At 42.4% G+C, this 25,398-nt stretch overlaps 1 protein-coding gene across 2 annotated transcripts in view; it reads left to right on the forward strand.

The window, feature by feature from the left end:
* The first annotated feature begins 1,562 nt into the window (after positions 1-1,562).
* SCFD2 (sec1 family domain containing 2) overlaps positions 1,563-25,398 on the forward strand; it is a 207,632-nt gene continuing 183,796 nt past the window's right edge. For both annotated transcript variants that reach the window (XM_052780070.1, XM_052780071.1), the window contains exons 1-2: positions 1,563-2,342; positions 11,091-11,259. In XM_052780070.1, the coding sequence (XP_052636030.1) occupies positions 1,598-2,342; positions 11,091-11,259 (914 nt within the window). In that variant the 5' untranslated portion in view covers positions 1,563-1,597. The remainder of the gene's footprint in view (positions 2,343-11,090; positions 11,260-25,398) is intronic.

Here is a 25,398-nt window from a genome sequence, read left to right on the forward strand (position 1 = left end):
TAATTCAGTCTGAGAGGAGGATAATTCTACTTGTGTATAAGCCCAGGGGCCCAGTGGTTAACCATCCCCAATCCTTTCTTGGCATTCATTTTTCAAATCAAAATAGTCAAGAAGGCTATTAACTTACATATTTTTCTAGCATCATAAAGTTATATGCCCTAAGGTTAAAATAACAGTTTGGGGTTGGAACAGCACAAAGACATAAGTCTGAGTTTGGAAGAGGGAAGAATGCATTGGGGTAGGAACGTGCATGGAGGAGACTGGAGGGAGAGAATTTAATTTTGTTACTGGAAATCTGGTAATTCCACATTATTTGTGTTTTTCAGTGTTCTGAAACAAGCTGAACCTGCAAGAGACCTAAGAAGACCAATTAAGATAGCGGATGAACTAATTAAACAGTTTGTCTTTTCGTTATTGCTGATAATCCCACTATGCCAGAAAAAGTATTCTCGTTCTGTGCTAGAGGAGGTTGCCCAAGCGGAATACTACGTAGAACACAGATTTGCAAGCGAGCCATCCATTCTCTGGGGAGAAGGAGCTGTAGATGCATATTATGGCATTTTTTTCTAGTTGGCTGTGAAACTGATTTTGAGATCAAGAGCTTTTTAAAGGAGAAATGGAATTTAGTTTGTCATATCTCCAGCTGTGTATCATAAAAGTTGCATTTATTAAAAGAGAATCTTTCTTGTTGCTAGCTCATCAACCACTGGGTTTGTTAATACTAACACAAGAAATACAGCATTATAGAACAGGGAATGGCGATGGACGTTTCACCTTTCCAGTGCTGTACGTTTAAAAAAGTATCAGCAAAACAGTTGTTGTCTCGGTATAACAGAGATACCAATGCAGCAGAAAAGAGGTAGCGACATAAATAGCGACACTGAATTGTTCTAACATTTACGAGGAGCAAGACCAAAGAAGCTCCTAGCCTTTCCAGGAAAATGGCAGGCAAAACTGAACTGTCAGCGCTCAGATGTCCCTGCTGGTACCGGCCAGGGCTGCAGACTGCAGCAGAGTTTCTAATACAGACGGTAGATGAGAGAAACACGTTAATGTTTGTCAGAATTCGGCACTGCCAGCAGAAAGAGGAGCTCCCTACCGGCTCCTCTCCCAGAGAGGTACCCCTGCTGCCGCTCTCGCAGTGTCTCAGACCTGGGCGGGAGAACTGGCCGAGGCTAACCCGTGGGGAGACCAGGCCCCGGACCGGCTAGCAGGAGCGCCGGGGCGGGCAGCCCTCATCAGACGCCCAGGCCACGGCGGCTCCTCTGGGGACGGACGACGCCTCAGGGAGCCACCACAGCACAGCCCCCGCGGCCGGAGGAGAAGGCCTCGCCGCCGCCGGTAACGACCCCGCCTGAGACACCTGGGCCCCCGCCGCCTCCCCGCAGAGACCCCGCTGCCGCCGGCCGACGACCCCAAGCGACCCCGCCGCCGCCCCCCGGCTCTGTCGCGGGGGAGGGACGGCACCGCCCGCTGTGCCGTGCCCCGCCCCTCCCCGCCGGCGGGCAGCCAACCCGCGCCCGCTGCGTCATCCCGCGGCGCCGCCGGCGCGCCGGGCACGTGCGGTGTGTTGTGGCTGTCAGCGCTGCCCACCGCCATGGCGGCGCCGGTGCCGGAGCTGCAGCTGCGGCGGGTGTGCCAGCAGGCCTGGGAGCCCGTGCTCGCCAGGGCGCGCCGGGCCGTCGTCTTCCTGGACGCGGCGTCCGCCGAGGCGCTGCACTGGGGCGGCGGCGGGGCGGGCGAGCTGCTGGCGGCGGGGGCGCTGGCCGTCAGGGCGCTGCCCGCGGAGGCGGCGGCGGCGGCCCCGGCCCGTGCCGTCTTTGTGGTGAGCGGGGCGCTGCGGGGCGGCACGGCCGCAGCCGTGCGCGGCGTGCTGGGCCAGGGCGCCGTGCGGCACTGCGTGCTGGTGTCCGGCGGCGAGGCGGAGGGCGGCGGGCCGGCCGAGCTGGAGGAGACCCTGCGGCGGTGGATGGGCGAGGGCGGCCGCGCCGAGGTGGTGCTGCGCGGCCCGCCGCTCCTGGCGCCCGTGTCGGCGGAGCTCTGCCTGCTGCCCGCCCTGGCGGCGCTCCTCCCGCCTCTGCCCGGCCCTGGCGGGCCCGGCCCCGCGGAGGTCGGGCCGGCCGCCCTGCCCGCCGAGCTGCGGGCGGCGGTGCGGGCCCTGGTGGGCGACCTCGACGCGCTCTTCACCACCCTGGGCCTGCGGGAGGAGAGCTTCGCCGTGGGGGCCCTCAGCAGGGTCGTCGCTGCTGAGCTGGCGAGCTATGCCCCGGCCAGGAACAGGAGGAGGACGGCCACCAACAAGGCCTCCGTCGTCTTCGTGGACAGGACGTTGGACCTCGCCGGTAAGAAACCCACCGCTGGCAGGGGCTGCCATCCCTGTGGGCCTGCGTCCACCCCATCCGGAGGTTTTCGGATAGTTGCAGGAGTCCTCGTGGCCCGGGAGCATGTGTAACACCACAGCTGTGGCAGTTGCTCACACATCCTTGCTCCCCAGTGGGTCATGGAAACCAAGGGTGAAGCAGGAGGCTCTGCTGGAAGCACAAGGCTTTGTTTCTGGCACTTCCACGTTGCTGCACGCTAGAGACCTTAGCTGTGCCTGTGTGTCATCCCAGGGCGTGAAGGAAATGACCTGGTGGATTACTGCGAAGCACTTCCCAGTGTATCTACTTGTCGCCCTTAGCATTATACCTGTCTAAACAGATATACATCTACATATACACTTAGCTGTATCTATATGCCCGAAAGTGTCTCTCTATGTGTATATATATGTGGTTTTTACATGCTATGCATTATACTTAGTCTTTGAGTGAAGCAATTGCATGTGGCTGGTGTTGTTAACTGGGAAAACATTATGTTTGAGTGAAAATGATACAGAATTGTTTATACAACACATTCCGGGAAGCAAATGAGTGTAAGGATGGACCAGATGGTAAATTTAATACTGCCAATTAATGCAGAATTGATACAAAAGTTGAGAAGCATAGAGAGTGGTGTGACAGTTGACAGGGAAACTGTCGGAAGGAGAATGTCTAGTATTGTAATCAAGCCGTGAGCTTGCTAAGTGAGGTGAAGACTTTTAAGTTGGTAAGGTTGGTAAGATGTGATATCAAAAGGGCAGAAAGGGAAAGAGTGATTGAACAAGTCACCAGCAAGGTGCTGGGCCAGTGACCCAGAAAAAGTTTGTATCGGGCTCTCACTTCTGGAATAACCACCTTTCAGAGAAAACTAAACTCAGAGAATTATTATAGGAGGGCCTGCATTCACTTACCCCATCATATTATGGATAAACCTGCTCACATATACAGTATGTGGGCCTGGTTCCATTTGCATTGCATACGGTCAATAATTAAGGTTGTAATTTTGCCAGGTGACCCATAGCGAGTGTTTGGTACAATGTTGCACCTGCAGCTCATCTGTTCCTGATTTTTCTTCCCCCGCCCCCCCCTCAATTTTGGCTTTGTGTATTGTTGCACTGCTATAGGGTTCATAGCCATTGACAATGTGCTGAAGAGCAGCTATGGATCTGGGTGGTTAATGCTGTGCTGTGGTTTGGGAAGATTGCTGGGAAGGCTGCAGGAGAGTGGACTTGGATGAAGAGCCTTGAAATGAAACTGTGAGAGGAGTGCCCGTTGGGGGTGGGAACCAGTGAAACTGGGTAAGGATTCATGCACTCAGGTGGTGGGAAGAGTTAAAAACAAGAAAAGGAACTGGAAATTGTGGGTGACAGGGAGCTGCCTGACAAGGAGACTGTTGAGGAGGCATGAAGAGAGATAACTGGTACCAGCTTAAATTTGGGAAGTGAAGTCTGGGTTCTTGTACGTCAGTAGGAGAAGGTTTTTTGGAGAAAACATCAGGGCTGTGGTGGGGCAGCTTTGGAGGGGATGCATCAAAGCTCTTGGAGTAAGGATGAGAAATTGAAGTATTCATTTCTTTAGGAATATATTCTCTTCGGTATCTGTAACTGAGACCAAGATCCCTTCATGTAGCCATTCTTTTGTTACCAGCAAATGTCTCCAGAATTCATTGACAGTTTCACTGAAGCCTTCCTATGCTTTGGACATGATCCCATACTCTTGCCATCAAGTACAGTGCAAACTGAGGGAGGAAAAATATAGTACATTTCAGAGGTAAAGCACTATATGGACCTGAATTTAGTGCCACACAATGAGATTTGTTTCATTGGTTTGATAGAAATTCTACAGTAAAAAGTACACAAAAAGAACAGCATTTATGTTGTGAAATCAGTTGTCAAGAAATGGGAAAAGACAGAATTAAGTTGCACTTGAAACCGTAATTTTCTTAGGTGTATTCAGCCTTTATATACTCTCTCCCCTGGCCCGCTACATCCAACTCCACTGCTTGGCCTTCAGGTGAATGAATCTGTTGAATTTCAGCCTTACACTTTGTAAAAGCTAAAGTTTCCTATCTGCAAGTTCCCAGCTTGGTATTGGCAACTGGGTCACTGGATTTTTTTTTTCAAGCTATGGTATGTATTTGCAGTCAGCAGTGTAAAAATATTTTTTTTTTTTTTTTTCTCTCAAATAACAGCTCATTGCAGGTGGAAGTCTTTCAGGTAGACTTTCTCATTTGCAGCTCATTTCAAAAAACTTTTTAAATCTCCCCTCTCTAGAGATGAAAGATTTTGCATTTAATTTGTAAATGTCTTATTGATACCTGAATCTTGTCCAACATGTGGGCTGCAGATATGAGAAATGGTTATGTATCCATGAATTATGAGAATGCTTTCATATTCCAACCAATTCCACAAAAACCTGGAAGTTCATTGGGGTAGGTGCTGGGCTACTCTCTGATTAAGTCAGGCTACTGCTTTGAACCAGGTGACTTTGAGTCACTCTGAGTAGGCTATCAGGAGGCAAATATTTTCTAACTCAAAAGACCTGAATGGAATAGAGTTTTAGGTAGCTCTAGATGATGTCTAAAGGAGTTGCAGTAACAGATGTCTTATTTTTGGCTCACGTTCCATGCTTATCTACAGCAAATAAGATGTTAGGCTAGAATAACAAATAGAAATCAATTAGTGTTACTGAAAACTAGTAGTAAAAATCAAACTATCTCAAAAGTGCCTTTTCTGGTGCTGCAATTGCAAACAACTGAACTAAGGGAAAATACTGGTACTTGAATAAATATTAAAACTTTCCACTTTAAAGAACATACTGAAGAAGTATTAAGTACATTTTGGTAAAGAACCTCTGTCAGTGACACGAAGCTGTATTATCTTTGTGACAATTATTAAAAAAATAATCACATACAAAATGGTACATTTTTCTATCAAAAAACCAGAAGGCATCTGGCTAGGTTAGCATTCTAGGTTCCGTGAAACAAAGAATCTCTTCTGAGCTATTACTCTAAAATTTGGATTGAGCTCTATCGAATACTTTTTATAATCTATATTTTGTGTGTTCAGCATTACTTATGCATGCTTTATTTAGTAAGTAGAGAGGAAAATACTGAATTAAGGTAAATAATTCTCCTTTTTGTTCTGTATGACATAATGTTCAGCTGAGGTGTTATACAGATGATCTTTTTATGGCCTTTTCTGCCCTCACTGCAGTGGCATGGCTTCAACTGGGGATGACATGGATACTGCCTACCCCTGCAGTGTAGGATCTTGTGGATAAAGCAGTGCCCTGGAAGGTGGGACATGTATTTTTATGCCCAGGGGAGATCACAGGCTTGGTACTTTGTGCTCATTTCTTGACTTCTGATTGTATAAAACTTTGTTACTGGTGCTGTATGTATGTGTAGTGCTTCTTTTTTTTGCCTACTTATTATTGTTTGAAAGTTCACTAACTTTGCTTTAAAAAGCAGAATAAATCCTCCCAGCTAGGGTGGTGCTCTCATAAATGACACTGGTTAAAGTCAGAGATAACTCTGGCACCTTAATTCCACTTTATTTTTCTCCTCTAATATTTGCGTCCCTAAATATTTGTGTTGCAATACCATATTGTAACCCCATACTCTTTCCATGTGTTTCTTAGTCACCACCCTGCCAGCATTCACACCTTTTATGAAGCAGTTTTTCCAGCTTCCCAGATTTCCTTTTTCATTCATAAGCTCATTGATACCTTTCAAATATTGGTGTTCAGAACAGCTTGACGCGTTTCTCTTTCCAGTCCCTTGGAGCTTTGCAGCATTTGGGACGTGGGCTGTTTTAAGTGCAGGGAATAGGGAGGTCTCACCCACTGGTAAGTGCAGGTGATTTTGAAATGCAGTACAGTGAGCAAAAGACAGAGAAGAATGAATAGCAGGGGGGTGCCTGGGCAGTTAATGTACAGCTTTGAATAATAACCTTTGTGTGAGGAGTGTTGAAGTTGGGTATTTCAGTGCCAGCAGCAACAGCACTTTTATCTTCCCCTAGCACTTTTGCATGTATCGGTCAAAATCACAGGAATGTTTCCCCACAGCCAAGGCTGCAAACTCAGGTTTGACTTTCTGTATTATCTCCTTCACTGTCAGCCAGGCATCATTTTTGCATCACACCCTTGCATTGGTTGTAATGTTTTCAGCCTTGTAACAGATACAAAGTGCACAGTTCAAGCACTTACTGTTGAAGTGTAGATACCATTCCCTTTCAGTTTCTGGGAACAGCCGCAGTGATGAGAAAGTTGTGGTGTGCTTTAATTGTCCTACCACATAATGCCATTCATAGAGGAGGATGAGAGTGAAGACTAATGTAGACCCATGCCTTTCTGGTAAAGTCTGGTTCTGACTAATATCTCCTTTTGATTATTTTTGTTTTAAACTGTTTGTTTGTAATTGTCTACTTCTTTCATTATCTCTGTCATGTTTCTAATTTGCAGTGCTTTACTCATGCTTTGTTTGATTGCAGCATCTTCCAAGTTGATGCATTGGTGGATTGACACTAATGCCTTTTTAAAGGAAACAAAACCATGTTTTTTTCTTCATTACCATATAAGCTGAGGTCTTGAAAACATAAATACTGAGGCTTGTAGAATACAGTAGTCCCCTTTTTATGAACCAGGCTGGGGCTTTGACATAGGAAGCAACTGATGCTTAAATTATTGTAGTTACTTGAGGTTGTAGACTATAGCTGTGAGGAGTGATGGCAGCTGAAAATATTCAAGTGGTGTCAACTCAGTGCTGCGGGTCAGGGTGCAGCTTCTGCTATGGTGTGGTTTGTAAAGATTCTGCTATTGTGGAATAGGCACACAAATTTTTATAATAGGTTTTAAATGCTTCAGATGTTAAATTTCTTATAGAGGCTTTACAGAGATAAGCAAATAAATGGAATGAGTTTTGCCTATTTAAAGAAAACTGCAGGTAGCTAGGTCAGTGCAGAGGACTTGGAAATTACATGAGCCTTGGTGGTTAAGTGTTTCTTATCTCCAAATTTACTACTCTTTGCATATGTTGCAGTAGCTGGCTGTGAGAGGTGGGGAATCTCTCATATTTCTGTGGCAGCACTCTGATGCTGCTGTGCTTGGCTGTGGGCTTCTGTGCTCCTACTGCTGGGCTACAAGTTTTTTTGTTTTTTTTGAGTGGGGGTTGTGGTGGTTTTGTTTGGGGGTTTTTTTTGTTGTTTGATTGGGTTTTTTGTTTGTTGGTATTTGGGGGGTTTTTTGTTGGTTTTTTTTTTAAGATTCAGTAGCCAGCATAGTGGGACAGATAACTGACTACTTTGATGTTCCTTTGTCTGTACAAAGAAGAATGTAGATCTGTCTTTTGGCAGGGCAGAAGGATGCTCTAGTTTGCCTTGAATGCTGCACAATGGTTCCGGGGAACATACAGGCTGCTTTCCAGCACTGTTTAACAAGGTCAGCTTAAGCTAATGCTGGATGAAAGAATATGGCAGAACATTGATAAGCTTTGGAACTGGAGCTCCAAATATCCAGCGTCTTTCAAGGGAATAGGTGTAAACGTTTGTGCCTTCTGATATTTTAAACCCTGCACTCACTGAGGTGATGCCTTCCCTAAGAAAGTTGCATCACAGAAATTGTCCTGGTAGAGTCCTTTAGTGTAAAGTCTTCGTAGTGGTGATGTTATTCAGAAAAGCATTGGGTGAATGTGTAGTGTTGAAACATCAGGAAAACTGGGATGGGTTTGTCCGTGTATCTTTGCAAAATCACCAGTTCTGAACTAATCTACGAAGTAGTTAAAACAGCAGATGTTGAGAAAGCTTGATAGTGGGGGCAAGATACCCCTTGCATACTGTTTTGGTGCACACTGACTTACATGTAACCTCTGATTGAAGGAAAAGCCCCCAGTAGAAATTAGCTGCATTAGTTGTTGGCTAGTGAGCAATGCCTTTGTAGAAGAACTGTTTTCTACTTCAAGCTCCTTGTGTTTAGCTGCTGACATTGAAGTCTTCCCATTACCCAAGCTCTCATGTTGCTTCTGTGATGTGCAGTTGCCCCTTAAATCTGCTTTTTGTTTGTTTGTTTTGTTTTTGAACCAGACAGTAGAACCAGTAGGAGAATGTAAGAATTGCAGTACAAATGGTGTGATATAGGGCTGGTAATGAGCTTAGGAAAATATTTTCTTGTATGCATGTCATTGATGCCTTTTGGGGGGAAGGGAGGGTGTAGTTAATGAGTTCCTGGCTCATTCCTAAGGAATTGTTTGGTTGCCTTTGCCAATTCTGACAGCTACAACCTGTATCAAACATCACGCATTTCAGTTTGTAATTCTTAATGAGAAGAAAAAGTAAAATTAGAACAGCGTGATACATAAGATTTCCGGTATCCTCAAGGCTGGATATTAGCCTGGTGTGAAGACTCCTGTTTTGCATTGGTCACATAACTTCTCCTTGTCACTTTAACACCAGATCTGTGTGCATGTTGGCAGCATTAAAAACCGCCAGCTGCCTTGAACACCGTTGGTCATGAGAAGCTGCTGAGCAGCCTGTTCACTGTCCTCAACAGTGATGAGGAGAGAGGATGGAAACCAGTGCCATACACCCTGCTGAAGTCAGTGCAATTTCCTGTCCTAGTCTTCTGAAGTTTAACTGTCTTTCCAGCCTTGGTTGCTTTGTGTAGTTGGTCAGCAGTGATAGTGATTTTTAAAACCTCCAGGAGATGTTTTTTGATTGATTTGGTAAGTCACAGCAAAAGCCATTAGCACCTGTGGACCAGTGGGAGCCTCCAAGGAGTAGCAGTTGTGGGAAGGAGACTGAGATGACACTGGCTGATCATGGAAGCAATTCGAATGTGCCAAGACTTCCCCCTATACCAAGGAGAAAGGAGGGATATTAATAATTAATGTGGGTTTACTTGCATTTGAGGTGTTTCCAGTTTAGCGAAATGTCTTGTCTACCTAAATGTTGCTCACGTGCAGCAAGTGTGGAGACATAGACGTTGCTTCCAGTACATGGGGGTGTAGGTTCAGAAGATTACCATCTGTTTTCCATGTCTGTAACTTTGCGAGTGTTGGTAACTGCAGTGTGGCTGACAAGTGACTGACCTAGTAAGAAGAATGTAGGGATTTTGGAGAGCAGATGGCTTAGGGAGTCATAAAGACAACCCAGCTCGTTTCATCTGTACTTGAGTGGTATACATCTGGCTGGGGATGGAAGAAAGGAAGGTTGCTGTCATTCTCTGACTATTACAATCTCTGGTGAAACAAATTGGTAATCTCAATCCAGCTGAGCGGCCAGGTGTCCGCACTGCAGTACCACCACATGCCGGACACGTGTGCCTTCCTTGCCTTCTGTGGATAGAGGCATTGCCAGCATGGAGTTTGACTTTACTTTTCTCCTCCCTTTTCATCCTTGCTTCTCTTTTCAACTTCTTCTGCAATTCAGAATAGTTGACAAACCATGAGGTGGTTTTACAGCATGGATACCTGGCTGCTGTAGATGTACCGGAGACAACCTTCTGCTTATCCAAGAGCAGTTAATAATCTGACCCCACTGATGTTCTTGATGTAAGGGCCTTGTTTGGACTTACGGAGCATGTGAAGCTACTTCAGCTGTTGAAACAGACCTCCTCTGTCTTTGGAAATTATGAAAAGTGAGAGCACATAGGGTGCCACATGGACAGACTTTGACGGGAGTGGGACCATAGCCTGAAAGATCTTTTTCCTGCCTCTCAACGGTGGCTTCAGAAGTCCCCATTCTCCTGTGAGTAAAGCCAGGAGCACAATACTAAGCTCAGGACTGGTATCCAGCCCTGTGGTAATAGCTGAACCATAGCTAAAGTGGCAGAATACAAATACCTTCAACTTGTTCCTGACTTAAAGGCAATAAGGTTTCTGGTCACCCTCTCTGACTTTTTCATCTGTAGTGTGTGTCATGTTTTTCTGCTTTGGCTTGGTTCACAGTCTTAATATTTTGTCAGTTGGTTGTAGCGCCTGTGTTGAGAGTTTGTGAATGGAAAGAATAGCATGTGTTTGAAATCAAGAGAATTGAAGAAAACGTGCCAACTGGAATTTGGAGTTTCTCTTGGAACATGGTCAAAATGCCATTTTATACTATGTAACTTGGGTTGGTTTGGTTATTTTCTGTTGGTTTCACCTGAGCTGCCCTCAGTCCATATAGAAGCAATGATCTTGACAGTGACATGTGATTGGTAATTGTTTACTTTGGTAATTTGTTATTTTAATATTATGCTAGCCTATCTGGGTAGCTATGTATGCAACTTGCATACAGCCCTTTTAAGCACAGTCCTATTAGTTTATGTAGAAGAGTATAGTTTGCATGTGAGTATATATGAATGTTTGCCTGGTTTTTTTTAATAACCATTGCAAATCTTGTTAAACAAGTTTCTTATGCAAAGAGAAACATTTTGCATGTTTAAGTGCAAAATCAATGAATATCTAACAGCTGTAAAATTAAGTCTAATTTATGCTTTTTAAATGAATCTTTCTGAAATGTTATCAATGCTTTTAACTTCAAACATTCCAGAAATTAATTTTACGTTTGTAGCAAAATATCTTTGAAAAGCTAAATGTGGTCTTGTTGTTATGACTACCACTGTCCTTCTCACCAAAACATGGTTATTATTTTGCTCTCAATTCCTTGTGGTTTTTGTGTTGTGTTGGTTTTTGGGGGTTTTTGTTTTTTTTCTTCTAGTTATGTACCTGACAGTTTTGGGGTCTCTTTCTCCCCCTAGGAGCAGTTGGTCATCATGGTGACAATCTTGCAGAGAAGATACTTTCTGTGCTTCCCAAGCTTCCCGGCCACAAGACCGATGTGATGGTTAACATGGTAGAACTTACAGCACTGCAGACTACAGATGAAACTTGCAGTATTATAGCACCTGGCTGCTTAGCACAACCAAAGTAAACGTTCTTTTCTTCTTTCCTTTTTTAAGATGCTGAATATATTTGTTATCTCTTTGTGAAAAAATGAACAGAGAACAAGTTTTTTCTTTAAAAAAACCCAAAACAATCAAGCTTACAGCAAAACCCCATCTGGTCTTAATTCTGCTGGAATATAATCATCTATATGTGTGCATGAAGTGAGTGGACCAGATAAGACTCCCAAAAGTGGGAGATTCTCAGGACCTTTTTAGGTTTGGGTTGTTTAAATTGCTGTAGATTACTCTAATAGAAATCTGTACGGGTTAAACACCAAGAATTTTTCCTTGCAACATTTCTTTTTCTGTCTAAGTAACAGGTCATACAAACAGGTAGGTCTTAAATGTGGCTTCCTTTTCCCATAAGCGTCTTTCTAAAGTGAGCTGCATGCTGAATTCTTGTTAGAGTACCTGTTAACTTAAGGTTTTATCCCTGTTTTCCAACACAATACCTGTGGAGAAAGATAATTAGGCACAAATTTAGGTATACTGACATCTTCGTGAGGGCCTGGTTTTTGCTTAAAACAAGGACAACCTAAAAGCAGTAACTTTGAACAATTGTACTTAGCTGTGTATAATTTGTAGCTAAGGCTTTGCTTGTAAAGTGCATCAAATTTGATGTTTCACTTTCTAAATTTAGTTGTCCAAACTGAAACTTTCCTGCAGCTTCTGTTAACCATGCATAAACCAGGAAATACACCAGGTGCTGGTTTCAGTCCACAAAAAAATTTTGCTCGGCAGTGCTCTAGAAATTCATGCAGTGCAAAGGAGATTAAAAGTTCTTTCTCTTTTGCTATAATGTTCCCCCCATATATTAGAAAAGGGTTTTTCAAGATGGGCTGTCTAATGTAGTTTCTATTCTGTTTTTATTCCTTTTGGTGCTTCACACCTGTGCTCTACTCCCTCTTCTCCCCCCCACAAAGACTTCGCAGAAGACTTTCCACTGTTTCAACATATGGTCTGTATTTTCTGAGAGCCTGCAGATCTTTGTCATCTTCCATCTCTCACACATGCTATAACTGGGTCCAGTTTCTAGGTTTCACATTGCATAACTGTCTTCTTCCTTAGGAGTTGAAGAGGAAACATTTCCTCATATAGGTGGACTCAATTGTAAGTTGCTGCTGGGGTGACTTAAATAAAATTTGTTCTGGTTTTCTTCTCATTGGCTGCTTTCCAGCTGACCTCTGAAGTAGAAGTGAGATGTCCTTAAGATCTGTCTACACAGCAAAATGAAGAGGTCATTGCCCGTGGTAGACATGCTGTGGTAGCTGTTGGTAATGCTAACTTTGAGTAGCTACCAGAAATAAAGAAAACTTCTGGCAGCATGGACTAGGAAAAAAAAAAAAGGTATTTATTGCCCTGAAATTGTTGACCTGTGCTACCACTCCATTATTCCTAACATTATTGACGTTGAGGAGGCTAAAGCTAGTGCTAGTATGCCTTCCCATGCTAAAATTATGACTTCAGTCATATATTCATGTTTTTAGGAACAGCCAGCAGAGTTTTATTGTGTTCTAAGGTGGCTAATAGTATATATACTGAGGTTTGTTTGCCTGTTTGCTAGCTAGCGGGAAGGTGCTTTCTGTTAACAGTATGGTTAGACTTAACATATTTTGCAAAGTCTCTTATGGACACAAGTGGTTAAAAAACAACAAGATTTGGCTACAAGGTGCAAGTGCAATAAAGTTGGATGACAACAGCTGATACCTGGTATCAGGGCAGTGGCATCATTACCATACCAGTCTGTAACAGCTTCCCCAAAATATCCTCCCTCTGCAAAGTCATCTTACAGAATCTGTTACACTGGAAATTTTTAAGAACAGATTAGGAAAATAGTTGTTTAAATATGATTGGTCTTGCCTTGGAGCAGAGCAAAGGGACTAGATGATGTCTCAAAATCTCTCCTGTGATCACTGTTCAAAACTGAAGAAGCGTTGCGTGCCTGAGAATAGTCTCCAAACTCCAAAGAATGTGAGTCTGCGATATTCAATCCTGCATCTTTCACTTTCTCCAGCTACATAATGATTAGGAATAGTTTCTAATTTAGAATAGGCATTTCAAAACCAGCTTAAGACAGTTGCTGAAGAGTATTAGAAACCATAACAGTGTCTAAACGTGTGGCTGAAGGTGGTAGTTTCCATTCTGTTCAACAGGACTGTGTTCTTACTGTTAGATTATAAATGTCAGCACTAATCATCTTTGCTAGTGTAAAATGGTTGAAGTTCTTCTGAAGCACTGAAATGGATTTAAAATTCCCACCAGTAACTTTCCACGTCAATTCCGTAAGAAATTCCATGGGATGCTCTTAGTTCTTCATCAGCATGGTTAATGCCATTGGTAGCTGGCTCAAAAGTGTTTCTTGTAATTGAAACTTAAGTCTTGATTTGTATTTGTAAATGATGCATGGCAAGGAGTGTTCCTCTGCTTATAAATTTTCTATTTACTCTGGCGAGTGAAAGTGCCAGCACCTTTCCCAGAGACAGGACCAGTAACCTCAGTTACACCCAAATGGAATGTGTGGGGGCTCTTTTACGTGAAATTTTGTGATCAGACTGTGGCATTTCACAGACTCACATATTCAGAATATTTTTCAAATGTTTTCATTATTTTCTCTCAAGTAATATTTGAGCATGCTGGCGGGGGGGGGGGGGGGGGAGAGGTCTGTTCCTTCCACACAGCTTGCTATATTTAACTTTTCTTATGGAATGCCTCTCCAGCAGAAACATCTGGGCTCAGTTACAGAGTTAGCAAACAGAATTAATGAATAATTTATGGCTGGTGTGGTGAAATAAAGCAGGGTTCTTTTCTCAAATCTAAGGAAATAATGGGCTTCTTTAAAGATTTAGATGAAAATGTAAATGCCATATGCTGCTTAAGTTACTGCACTTTGAAGGTGCTCTCTTTGTGAGGAAGGCAATTTCTTAAAAAATCTATTCTAGAGTTCTTAATTTTATTAGTCTTAGCCTCAAAAATCTTGCAAAGTAATTGCTTGCCCTACTGTAGTCACTGACATGTTGCTGCTCCGGTGTGAATGTTAGTTGAGGGTTACGCTCTTTGAGAATCGTGTCAAAATATTTTACTCATTTTTATATACAGATGGATATATATTAAAAAAATGAAAGTTTATAGATATAAAACTAAAGACATCCACTCTTGATCAGAACTGTTGGCTTCTGATTAGGAAAAGTGATAGCCACCCTGTCCTTTCAAATAAATGATGCATCGTAGAAGGGGAAATTGTAGTGAAATCTTAATGGCAGAGGTAATTTAAAAAAAAATATATTGATTGCAGCTGTTTCTGGTTGTATTTTGATAACTCACACAGTGTTTTTGGAGGAATTCCTCCAAATTTCATCTTCTGATTTTAAGTGTACATGCAGTGGTTTCTAGGAGTTGTTCGCTTGGATGAACATCAAACTCTCCATGTTTGTGAGTCATCCATCCTGTCCATTTGATAACATTTTGGCCACTTTGTTTCTCAAAGCACCTATCTTGTGTTTTTAAGATTGGTATTTTATCATGTGGAAGCATCCTGCTGTCAGTAATGGGTTTATCTTGATGGAGGTTTATCTTTCACTGTTTTCCACTTCTTGCAAGCTGGGAGCTGAGGAGGCCCCACGGCTCCCTGAAGCCCCAAATCAGGGTTCAGATGCCTGCATCCTGGCCACAGGTCTGCGGCATGTGACAACAAGAAGTAAAGAATTATATGATACTGAACTGTGGGCATCTGAAGAAATATGTATGTTTGCTCTTTTTTTTTAATCTGCTCTTCTATTACCCAGGAACACTTTTGAAGTGCTCATGTATTTTGCTGAATAAACTGAAGACTTAATTTGTTTATGCATATTTCAATAACTTGCTGAATAGAGATTTCTTGACTGTTTTTCCACTTTTGCTTTCTTTCTCCAATCTTTGGAGTTTGCAAGCTTCTTGGAATTCAATGTGGTGCTAAAAATCTCAGAAAAAGACCAGTTTTTTTATTTAAAATATATATGTATGTAATGCAATATACAAAGAACCATTGGGTTCTTAGAGCAAGCATTTTTCCATAAAGATGCAAAACTGTGATGTAACACACTTCACGTTTGGGCTGCTATGCCTAAAGCAATTCAATGAGCAATACAGCTGAGGTGTCTGGGCACTTTTGACAAAGTAGATGGAGCCACTAAATCATGTGGATTTGTGTTGGGGGGGGGAAAATAACAAGTTCAGAATGAGGTGATTATGTTGATGGGTGTGATGCAGAAAGCATTGATATGCAGGCCAGATGTCTGAAATGTGGCACTCGCAAAAATCTTTCCTTAGGTCTTTGTATGAGAGGTTGAAGGAGAGGTGTGCTGGTTAAAAATAAGGGCATTCCTGGAGAGGTAATAGTAAAATTTCAATGTCTCATGTTAATGGCAGTTGAAAATACCCACTTCTCCTAATCCTCCGTAGTTCTGAGGTTGTTATTCCTATTCTGGACTGATTAGTACTTTTGTTTACAAGTGCTAAAACTGTTACTGTTTGGATGGAGAAGAAAGCTCTACTCCAGCCACACCTTTGCTCTTGGGTGTGAAGTGATGATGCAGTGCTCTCCTTGTACTGGTGGGACTTTGACAACCCTCAGCATAGAGGAAGGCCGTGAGGTGAACGGACTTGTATTCCAGTCCTGGCTCTACTGCTGGTTTGCTACTCCTGTTTCCTCTTCTAGTCCTTGTCCAAGGAACTTGTTTTTTAAACCAGTAAACCAGGGAATTTCTCAGGACACAAGTTTGCAGACCACATGGCAGAAAATCCTAGGGGTTCTGGTCTTTGGGAGGGTACAAATAATGTTGCAAATGATTACATGAGGAGTTAAGGTGTCAGTTCAAGCAAAGGCAGGATCTCCATTTGCCCTTTATTCGGGACTGTGTCCTTCCCACTCCTATGCATGGTGATTTGTTGCATCGGTGCAACACATTTGCATGCATGGTGTTTGGGGAGAGGGGACTGTTTTGAGTTGTGTCCCGTAAGCCCCCTTTCCTGGGAGCTCATGGAACAGCAATTCCAGTGGTCTCTGTAAAACACACCACGCCAGCATTCATTGAAAAATCACCTGTATGATATGAGTTTAAAATGAAAGATTATTTGTGCTTGTATGGCAAAGAAAAGAGCAGCAAGAATTAAAACTGGAAGGGAGATTAAAGTCTGCTTTTAAGCTGGGTAATAACTTTTTTTGAATGGCTGAGTCTATTCTCTTGATATATATTTTTTTTTCCCCATTTTTTTTTTAGCTGGGGAACAAGCATCTGAAGGATATCAGAGTGATGTTCCTCTTAACACTGAATTAATTGCAAACTAAGCTTTGGGGGGACGGTTCTTGGATCTTTGTGGCATTTTCAATTTTATTTTTTAAGTATTTCCTTTATGCCAGATGTGGGTTGTTTTTTTTTCTTTTAATTAATATCTACAACTTTTTTGCATGCATAAGCTTATGAAAGATTGTAATAAGAAGGTAATTTGGGACTGTTATTCTTGAATGAGCTGGGAATTTATGGCATAAATTAGAGTAATTTTCCTTTCTGGAATGTTAATATTAAAGAGGAAACGTTAATACTACAGTAAGAAAATCCAGATGACACTACTATATTGCTTTATATCCACTGAGGGTCTTGTGGAGGAGGAAGGGTAAACCAAAACAATGGATGGTGAGGCTCTTTCAGATGGGGAGAGCGGTAGCTGCACGCTGTAAACCACTTTTGGATCCGCCCCGGTATGTTGTTGGTGGTTCAGCAGCAGTGGGGTGCTGCCGGGGCTCCCTGCCTGTGTGGGTTTCCCTGCCTGTCCCTGCTTTTGGGGTGCTCCTCCAGGTTTTCTGCTGCTGGACGCTTCCCCCTGCTGGGAGCTGCGCAGTCCTGCTCTCCCAGGACCTGGCCTCCTGCCTCTGCTGCAGTGCCCTGCAGAGCTCTGCTCTTGAGGATTGCTTTAAACCTAAACTTAACCCCCCCAAGACAAAAAAAACCCCAACCAACCAAAAAAAAAAGCCACCACTCATGTACAGCCTTTTCCTGTCTGCCTTTCTGAAGAAGGTGAGCAGCACTTTTACGGAGAAAATGTCTTAATTGCAGGATTTATGAAAAGCAGACATCACATCACATTAAAAAAACCCTGAAATTTTCCTTCACCAATGACAGGAGAAATCACAGCCCAGCCCTGTGCTTCTACCACTGAGGTCCATTTTCAGGGAGATGAGTTGGGCTTCACAGCGTTTTTCTGTTGACAGCTTTTGCCTTTTCAGCAATCCAGCCAGGAGACGCTTCTCTAAGCTGTGAATCGGACAGCAGGAATGCCCCAAACGCAGCATCCCCTGCTGCCACCATGTTCCTGGACTGGTAGTCTTCCTGCTCACCGCTTTATTTTACTCATACAGGCTCAGAGCACAGCCCTGAGTTGAGGCCTGTTCACAGTTCCCTTATTGTTTGAAATTTCTCAAGGTATCTTCTTGTTTGGAATAGTAACCCTGGCTGCATCAGCTTCTGGGGTTTGTCAGTCAAGACAAGCTTTCCAGGAGATGCTTTCTGCTCAGTTTCAAACCAGCCTGAATCAAATGAACATAATTGACTGTTGCCACAGGATAAGATGAACAAGCTGATAAGATTTATTATATCTTACAATAAATGTGTATATTTGCCTGGATCCTTTCAACATGGGACCTCCTGGAAATGGAAAAAAGGAAGGGGTGAGAGGGGTGTGCCGAGGGTGGAAAATTCTGGGAAGAGGTCAAGACCCCCAGCTTGCCTGCGCTGTGTAATGTACAGCATTGCTAGAACACCTCGCTGCTGCTCTGCAAAACCCCGGTTTGCTGCAGTAGTGGGTTTGTTGAAGTAACCGGTGGAGGAATTGCATGAGGGTTTTCCATCTGACCAGGCTCCTGCATAATAGGGGCCATGTTTTTTTCAATCGCCTGTTATGACAGGCCTTAGAAGTTGCCTTCTAGATAAGAGGAAGCTTGAAGCTTATTTTCCTTGAGATAAAGAATGAATTGGGCTGACGAGCTCTCGGCATCAGCTGGGCGGTTCTTCCTTGTCTGTGCCTCTCAGCCCACAAAAAGGACTTCTGGGGAACGTGGGAGGCTGGACTGGTCAAGACTTCGTTCCTTGTGCTTTGAGGACCTCTACCTGTTTGTCTGGGCTACTCAAGCTGAGTTTTCTACCAGAATTCAGTTTTTTTTCCTGGGCCCTCTGACATTCTCATAGCCATCCTCGGAGTGCTAGGATCAAGAGATTCGAGATGCCCTTGCCTGTAGAATCTGCTAGCTGAAAATGGCAAAATCCAGAACCCTTGGTGCTTAATTTTTTGAAGACATATTTTTAGTTCTGGAGAAGGACTCCCTGTATTTATATTATTGTTAATATAATCTCTATTTGAGTACTGTCATTAAGTCCCAAGTTTTTGACTTTTTCCTTTGCCTGTTGAAAGACACAATAAATCTGAGTGTTACCCAGAATGTTGTCCAACCACCAACAGGTCTCTGAGTATACTTGTATCTTCAGCTGCTTAGCACAGCAAGGCAACTTAATGTCTCTAAGAAGCTTCAGTGAGTACAGTCCCTCAGCTAGTTTATGTTCTGACTTTCCTTGTCAGCTTTGCTCTCTGTTCTGCAGGTACATTTCCTTGCAATATGTAAGGACAAATCTCTGTCTGATTAACTATCACAAAGAGTAACTAGTGATGTCTGCAGTCAGGACAGAAAGGGAAGATCTTTATGTTGCTTGGGGTGGTGGTTTTTTGGCTCTTGCAGCATTTCTTTTAAAACTGACATCACTTTCTTGTTACCTTAATGCTTTTGTTTGTGAATTTTGCGAGTTTCTTTTTTCCCCTGTGTAAATTTGCAAACTGTTTTTCTCTTGGTGTGGCCACAGTGCATTTTCCTGCAGATGTATTCAGAGTTCAATAGCAGCATAAAGACTGTGTCTGTTTAAGCAGACTTTATGAATCTCCAAAGTGAGCTCTGATCTTGTGTTATAGTACAATCTCCCAGTAACTGTTGCTTTGGCTGACGTTGTGAGATTTTTCTAAGACTAGCTCTCACTCTGCTTGGCCAACTGCCTTGAAGTTTGCCTCCTGAATGACCTCAACAACGAGGTTTTAAAATGCAGTGATATGCATTGGCCTTATTACATACTGTGGAATTACTCGTTTGCTTTTCAACCATAGTGCCAGAACAGAGGGTGACTGAGTGACCTGAAGGGGTGTTTTAGTTTATCATTCTCATACTATAAAGTAAGCCTGATGTATCTTACAATGGAGAAAAATGTGCCATAATAGACTGATGAGAAGAACAAATGATAGCTGCTCATTCAGATGATGAATCAATGTTTGGGAAGGAAACTATTATCTGTTGGCAACAGGTTTGGCTGCGAGTTTTGACTCTATGATTGGGATTCTTTCATGATTCCAAACTTAATATGAAACAGGAATCAAAGCTTACACAGGCTAAAATTTATGTGAAGTGAGCTATTTACCTGGCAGAACTTAAAGATGCTTTTACTCTGGAAAGTAGACAGAATCTGTGCACGGAGAAATACTTGTCTGTTTTTATACAGATGAATACTTACACAACTATTGATTTTAATTTTTTATAATTGATCCAAAAATCCAGCCTCCTCTTCTGTTATTTAGCATGGCTTCTGTTATTTAGATGGCAGATCTTGGGATTCTAACTCATAAAGCCTAGCTCCAGTGCTCACCTCTCTTTGTGCATCTTGTGTTCTTGAAGTGTAGCAAAGAGGTGCTGAAATGGGTTTTGCTGCTTTATAGCTGCTTGCAGTTTCAAAAGTAGTTGTGAAAATTGACCAAACCAAGCCAATTTTTATGCCCTGATGAACTGCGGCCCAGAAGCAGTCCTTCTGCACGCTCTGGATGACTGTGCTACACCAAGTACCACTTAATTTCCATAGATTGTGAATGTATTTTCTAAAATGGTCTTCAACTGGGAAAGATTCCCATTTGCTGTGGGAGAGAACAGTTTTATGACCTTACCTAAATCTCTCCACGACTATACTACTTAATTAAATAAGCAACCAGAAAAAGAAATCCATATTGAGCCATTTTCAGTTACTGGAAACAGCCGTAGCACAGGCACTGAATGTGTATGCTGCACGTGGATGCTTGTGCTCCAGTTACCCCTTAGAAAAAGGAAATTAACCTCGACAGAAAAAGCTGCAGTTCTTATTAATGACAGGGGAATATGTCATGGCTTCAAACACTCTTTGCACAGGTTGGAAAATACTATCAATGATACACTTGGTTTGGTGGTAAGAAGGGAATGTGGAGGAGGAGGGGAATTAGGCAGCACCTGACCCACTTCTTATACAAGCCCTTTTTAGGAGGAGGATGCAGTGTTAATATTGAATGACTACAGAAAGCCACCGAATATCCAGAGATTTTGGATTAGGGCAAAATTCTGCTCTCCTTACTCATTCTGTGGTAGGCAGAAGTGTATCATGGAGGGGTGGTGAGAAGATATCCAGAACACAGGGTAAATATATGCAATGTAGACAGAAGTCCTTATCTCGTTCTCTGTGACAGATCAACCACAGTATGGAAGTGGTTATAAAAATGAAAGCCTGAGGCTGGAGCTTTATTCTTTCTGAATAGCTGTCAGTTTGGTTTTGAAGGCTAGAATTGGCCATATTAGGTTTGCATGAGATCTGAAGAAGCTAGGGCTCTAGGTTTGCATTGAAACTATGACAAATATGCTACTTTGAAGTGAGAGAGGGGAATAAGGAAGATATGCAGGGCCAAGCCCTCAAGTTGATCTAAGTTTGCTTTCAGCAACATGCTAACAGAATCTGGACCTGCATGTTCAAATGACACGTCTTTTAAGATGTAAGGTCTGCTTCAGATTATTTTTTTACTATTTATTTTGGGTCTCCAAGTGTCTACTTGAATACTTGTTCCTAACTCATAAAGAGAGTATCTTTGACTGTTTTAACTTGTCTATGCCATAAGACTTCATAAGCAATGATTTTTGTGGTAACTGAGTCACTTATGGAAAGGATTGTCTTTCCTTCTGTGATGAAGACATATTCCTGCACATTAAACCCTCAGAATGGCCTAGTCAGGAGGTAGCGTCGGTAACTCAAGGCTTTAGGCCAGCAAATGAAGGAGGGAGGGAGGTCAAAGGAGACTACCAAAAAGTGGCCGTGTAAATCAGAAACATTGAGGCGAGGGAATTCCTGGCATTCCATGGTATCTGGGTTTATTTTCTTTCATTTCTCTAATAAGAAAAACACACTTCAGATGTGTTCTTGGTAAATGTTTTCACTTGTCTCATCTACCTCTGCTGCCAAATGTGACCCAAAATATATTGGTTTTACATGCCTTGAGGACATCTATTGGATAACTAACCAGTGCATCTGTAAAAGTGGACTTGGCACTCCAATGCAATCCCTGAATGTAGATTCAATTGTCAGCACCTCATTACTAACTGTTTTTTCACTGGAATCATTTTTATTAAAATAATCTTATGCAATAGCTTTAAAACATTGAACAGAATGCTCTAAAGTAACCTATTATGTTACATGTAGTATTCCCAAGTAATACATATGTTGTAAGGATCAAACTTTATTTTTAGCATAATTCATTTGCTTTGTCCAAAAACTAAATTAAAATCCCTGACAAGTAACTCTTTAATATACACATTTTAAAGAGCTGCTTGGCAAGAATTTTGATATACCTTGTAGTGTACAAAATCCTGCTCAGAAGCTTTCAATTAACTTGATTCATACAGTAACTCGGTCTGGCATTCTGCATAAGCTGTCCTGCAGCTTGTAGGAATGAAACATTTTACAGAACCATTTTGTTGGACTGAAACGCAGCCAATTGAAACTCAGACAGGACTAAATGATGGTTATGAATATTAGAAAATTTTAAGAAATTATTTGTGTGCTCTTTTTTCCTTTGCCCCTGCAGAGTGTGGCCACTGTTAGAGGAACAAGAGTGAATTTTGGGGTAATGCTGGAATGACTAAGGTCTGCTTTATTACAGTGACCAAGAGGGCTGTGGCGTATATGGGAAGCCTTTCAGCATCAAGCCTTCCCTTTACCTTGTGAAGTACTGTATATCTACATCTGCTAATTGGGAAACAGGGTGGGTCAGATTGCAATAAGAAATTCTAATTCCAACAGAAAGAATTTCACTTTTCAGTGATTTTCAGTGGTTTTTCTTTTGTTTGTCTTGAAGGAAGCAAACTGGCTTCAGCTTTCATCTGGATGGTCAGTTATTTTGTTTCTGGCAGTCCTCCAGTTGCTATGGTGTGCTTGGTTGTTTATTTGGATCAGCCTGCCTTTAATTGTTGCTCTGGGGTCTAAAGATCAGGTGCCGCTTCTGCTTTTGAATGGTGGTGGACAGCTGGAGTACCCCCCCCCCTTTTTTTTTTTTTTTTAAACTACTTGACAACAACTTCACATGCTATTACAGGCTATGCCTCTTACCCTTCTGTAGGAGCCCCTTTGAGAAATCTTTGAAGACTTCCAAAGAATATATTACTGGGTGGGGGTGGGGGTGGGGTGGGAATAGGAGAAGAGGTAGGAGCACTCCCAGACCTGGTCCTTTGCTGAGTCAATGCAGAGGAGCTTAGTCCTGAATACCTGGCAAGAAGTGACAACACTACCCCATATTTGGAACAGAAACTTGGTTTTGCATGTCCAAGTATGATGCATAGCTATCCACTGAGTGCCCCAGTGCCACCAGAATTGTTTAAGAGCTCCTTTAGTACTACTGTTTGAATAATGGGAAAGTTTTAGGGTAGCTAAATGTTCTGTGGCCTGTAATAAAGGCTCTTCTGCAGAGATGGCTGATATGAAGCTGTTGCAGAAGGGAGGGAACCCTACCAGCTAGTTAATGGATGGAAATTACAACGGTATGTATTATGCATTGTTATATAACATCATTTAAAAAAGGAGTAGATAGGGGTTAGAGGAAGGATAGAGTTAAAATGTTTTGAGGTGTGCTGACCACATCTTAGGGCTAGAACTCTTTGCCCAGTTGATGGTTAATCTGCTTTTCTCTTTGCACAGAACATGTTCAAAATCATGTCTGTGTACAAGATGGAGCTTAGTGGGATTTAGTACTTCAAGGATTAGTAAGACCTAAACATCAGTCAGCCTGTGTCAAAACCAGCCCTACCTTTCTGAGACGCATCTTGCTTGCTCTCCTCTCTCAGTGATCTGCCAGCTCCCTCTGCTTAGGGTGTCAGCAGAAAGGGTTAAAATGATCAAACCTTGTGTTTGAAAAGTACGCTTGCTGTAGTTCAAAAAGAAGCAGCCTTAAAAAAGATTAATAAAATCCCTGTTTATTGGTACTCTTTCAGTAAAGTTTTTGAGATAATTCAAGTTTTGAAAGAGACATGTTGAAATTCATGTATTTTAAGACAACCAGAGGCATTTGGTTCTAGGATAATAATCATGCAAGATTATAGACTTCAGAGGCTCTTGAAGTTGATAAGTAACTGTCATAAAAGGACTTCTGGCAAAGATGATCTGTTTCTTGTTGGTGCGGTTGCCAGGCATAGCTTCTGTTTCAGGACTGTTCGCATGACTAATGCTTCCCTTTCACTCATGCTTCAGCCTGGTGAGCAGCAACAGCTCTGCATGGGTTCCTTTTCCTACAGCCCTTACCTTCCCGAACTTCCTCCAGACTTGCCTCAGGGTAACATCTTCCAGCATTAGCATTACGACACAAAACATATTGCAGTTTGCACAGTAGTCATATAATGGTCCGAAACATCACTGGCAGTCTGTTTCATAGAATGTGAATAGAGCTGGCTTCAGAAATGTTATTTAGGGAGAGCCTGGGCCTTTGCCAGCCATTTCACGCTTGTGCCATTGCTTCTTCCAGTAGTTCAGCAGGAGCAGCCTTACTTGTTTAGAGGAACTCTCTTCCCGACAAAACATTTGGTAGCTGCTGAAGAAATAATCTTGTAGCAGTATCTGCTGCCATATGAAATTGCAAAGCTGTCTGTTTGCTTACATGACTCCTAGTATGTGTGCGTTACAGTGTTATATTTAATTTAAAGTTTTCAAAGTGAATGGGAGCTTTGGTGTACTGGTTAGTAACCCAATTCAGAGTTCTAATAATTTTGTAATTTGCAGACAAAAAGGTGTTATGGAATTAAGCACTAGTTCTCCTTTTCACGGGGTGGTTAGGAGAAGATGAAGAGTCCTGTTCTAAGTAGTTTCTCCCTGCAATGTCAGCCTCTTCTGCTTGCTTGGTGTACTGCACTTGGATGCCGCAGCACATGTAGGTGACGACAATTTATATATATATTTTTCCCTCTGATGTCACAAATAGAGATGATCTGGTTTATCTGCACGTATAGCTTTGTTAGTGTTGGCATGGGTCAGCTGCAGAAGGATGACCATGTGAGAGGTAAGTTAGTCCAGGAGTTGCAAAGATTTTGCTTGATGTTTGGTCCAAAAGTGGACCCCTCTTGATCTTGAGACCTGTTGTATTTGTAAGGCTTTCGTGTGTTCTCAGTGCTGTTGGTTACAAGCTTATACATGTAATATAACACATAACTGCTGTAGGTTAACAACAACAATCAATGTGGACTTAGGTTATGGGGTTTATGTTGCTTGTGGCAGTGGTAAGATATTTATACAATATTACAGGTTTGGGGGTATATTTTTATTCCATCTATGGAATGTTTGATGAATATTTTTCTACTCATTTTGTTCTGATTATGTAGCATTTTCTAGAAAGCCACAGTTAGTAAATTTTAAAATTACTCTATAAAAGGAATTACTAGTCATTCTCTAAGTCCTCCAAATTAAATTCTGGCTCAATATGGAGTTTATCTTCTTATCTTTTCTATTAGTAAGAAAGAAAAGAAAGTGTAGTTTAAGGAAACTGCCTTAATGTTTCACAGCATATAATCCAGTTGAATACTCCATATTATATTGCTTCCTTATGTTTCACCTTTGGTTGACCTTGAAGTTTACAGGTTCAAGTGGATATTAATGATCTTGGGAATAGCTAAAATAAACAGAACACAAAGGTGATGAGAACCCATAGCTCCCCAAACTATTCGTTGGACTGTGTAGCTTTGTTTTTAACACAGGAAAATGCTGTACTGGCTGTCTGTAATCAGATGAAA

This window comes from Harpia harpyja, chromosome 2 (assembly GCF_026419915.1).
Source record: "Harpia harpyja isolate bHarHar1 chromosome 2, bHarHar1 primary haplotype, whole genome shotgun sequence".
NCBI classification, from domain to species: Eukaryota; Metazoa; Chordata; class Aves; order Accipitriformes; family Accipitridae; genus Harpia; species Harpia harpyja.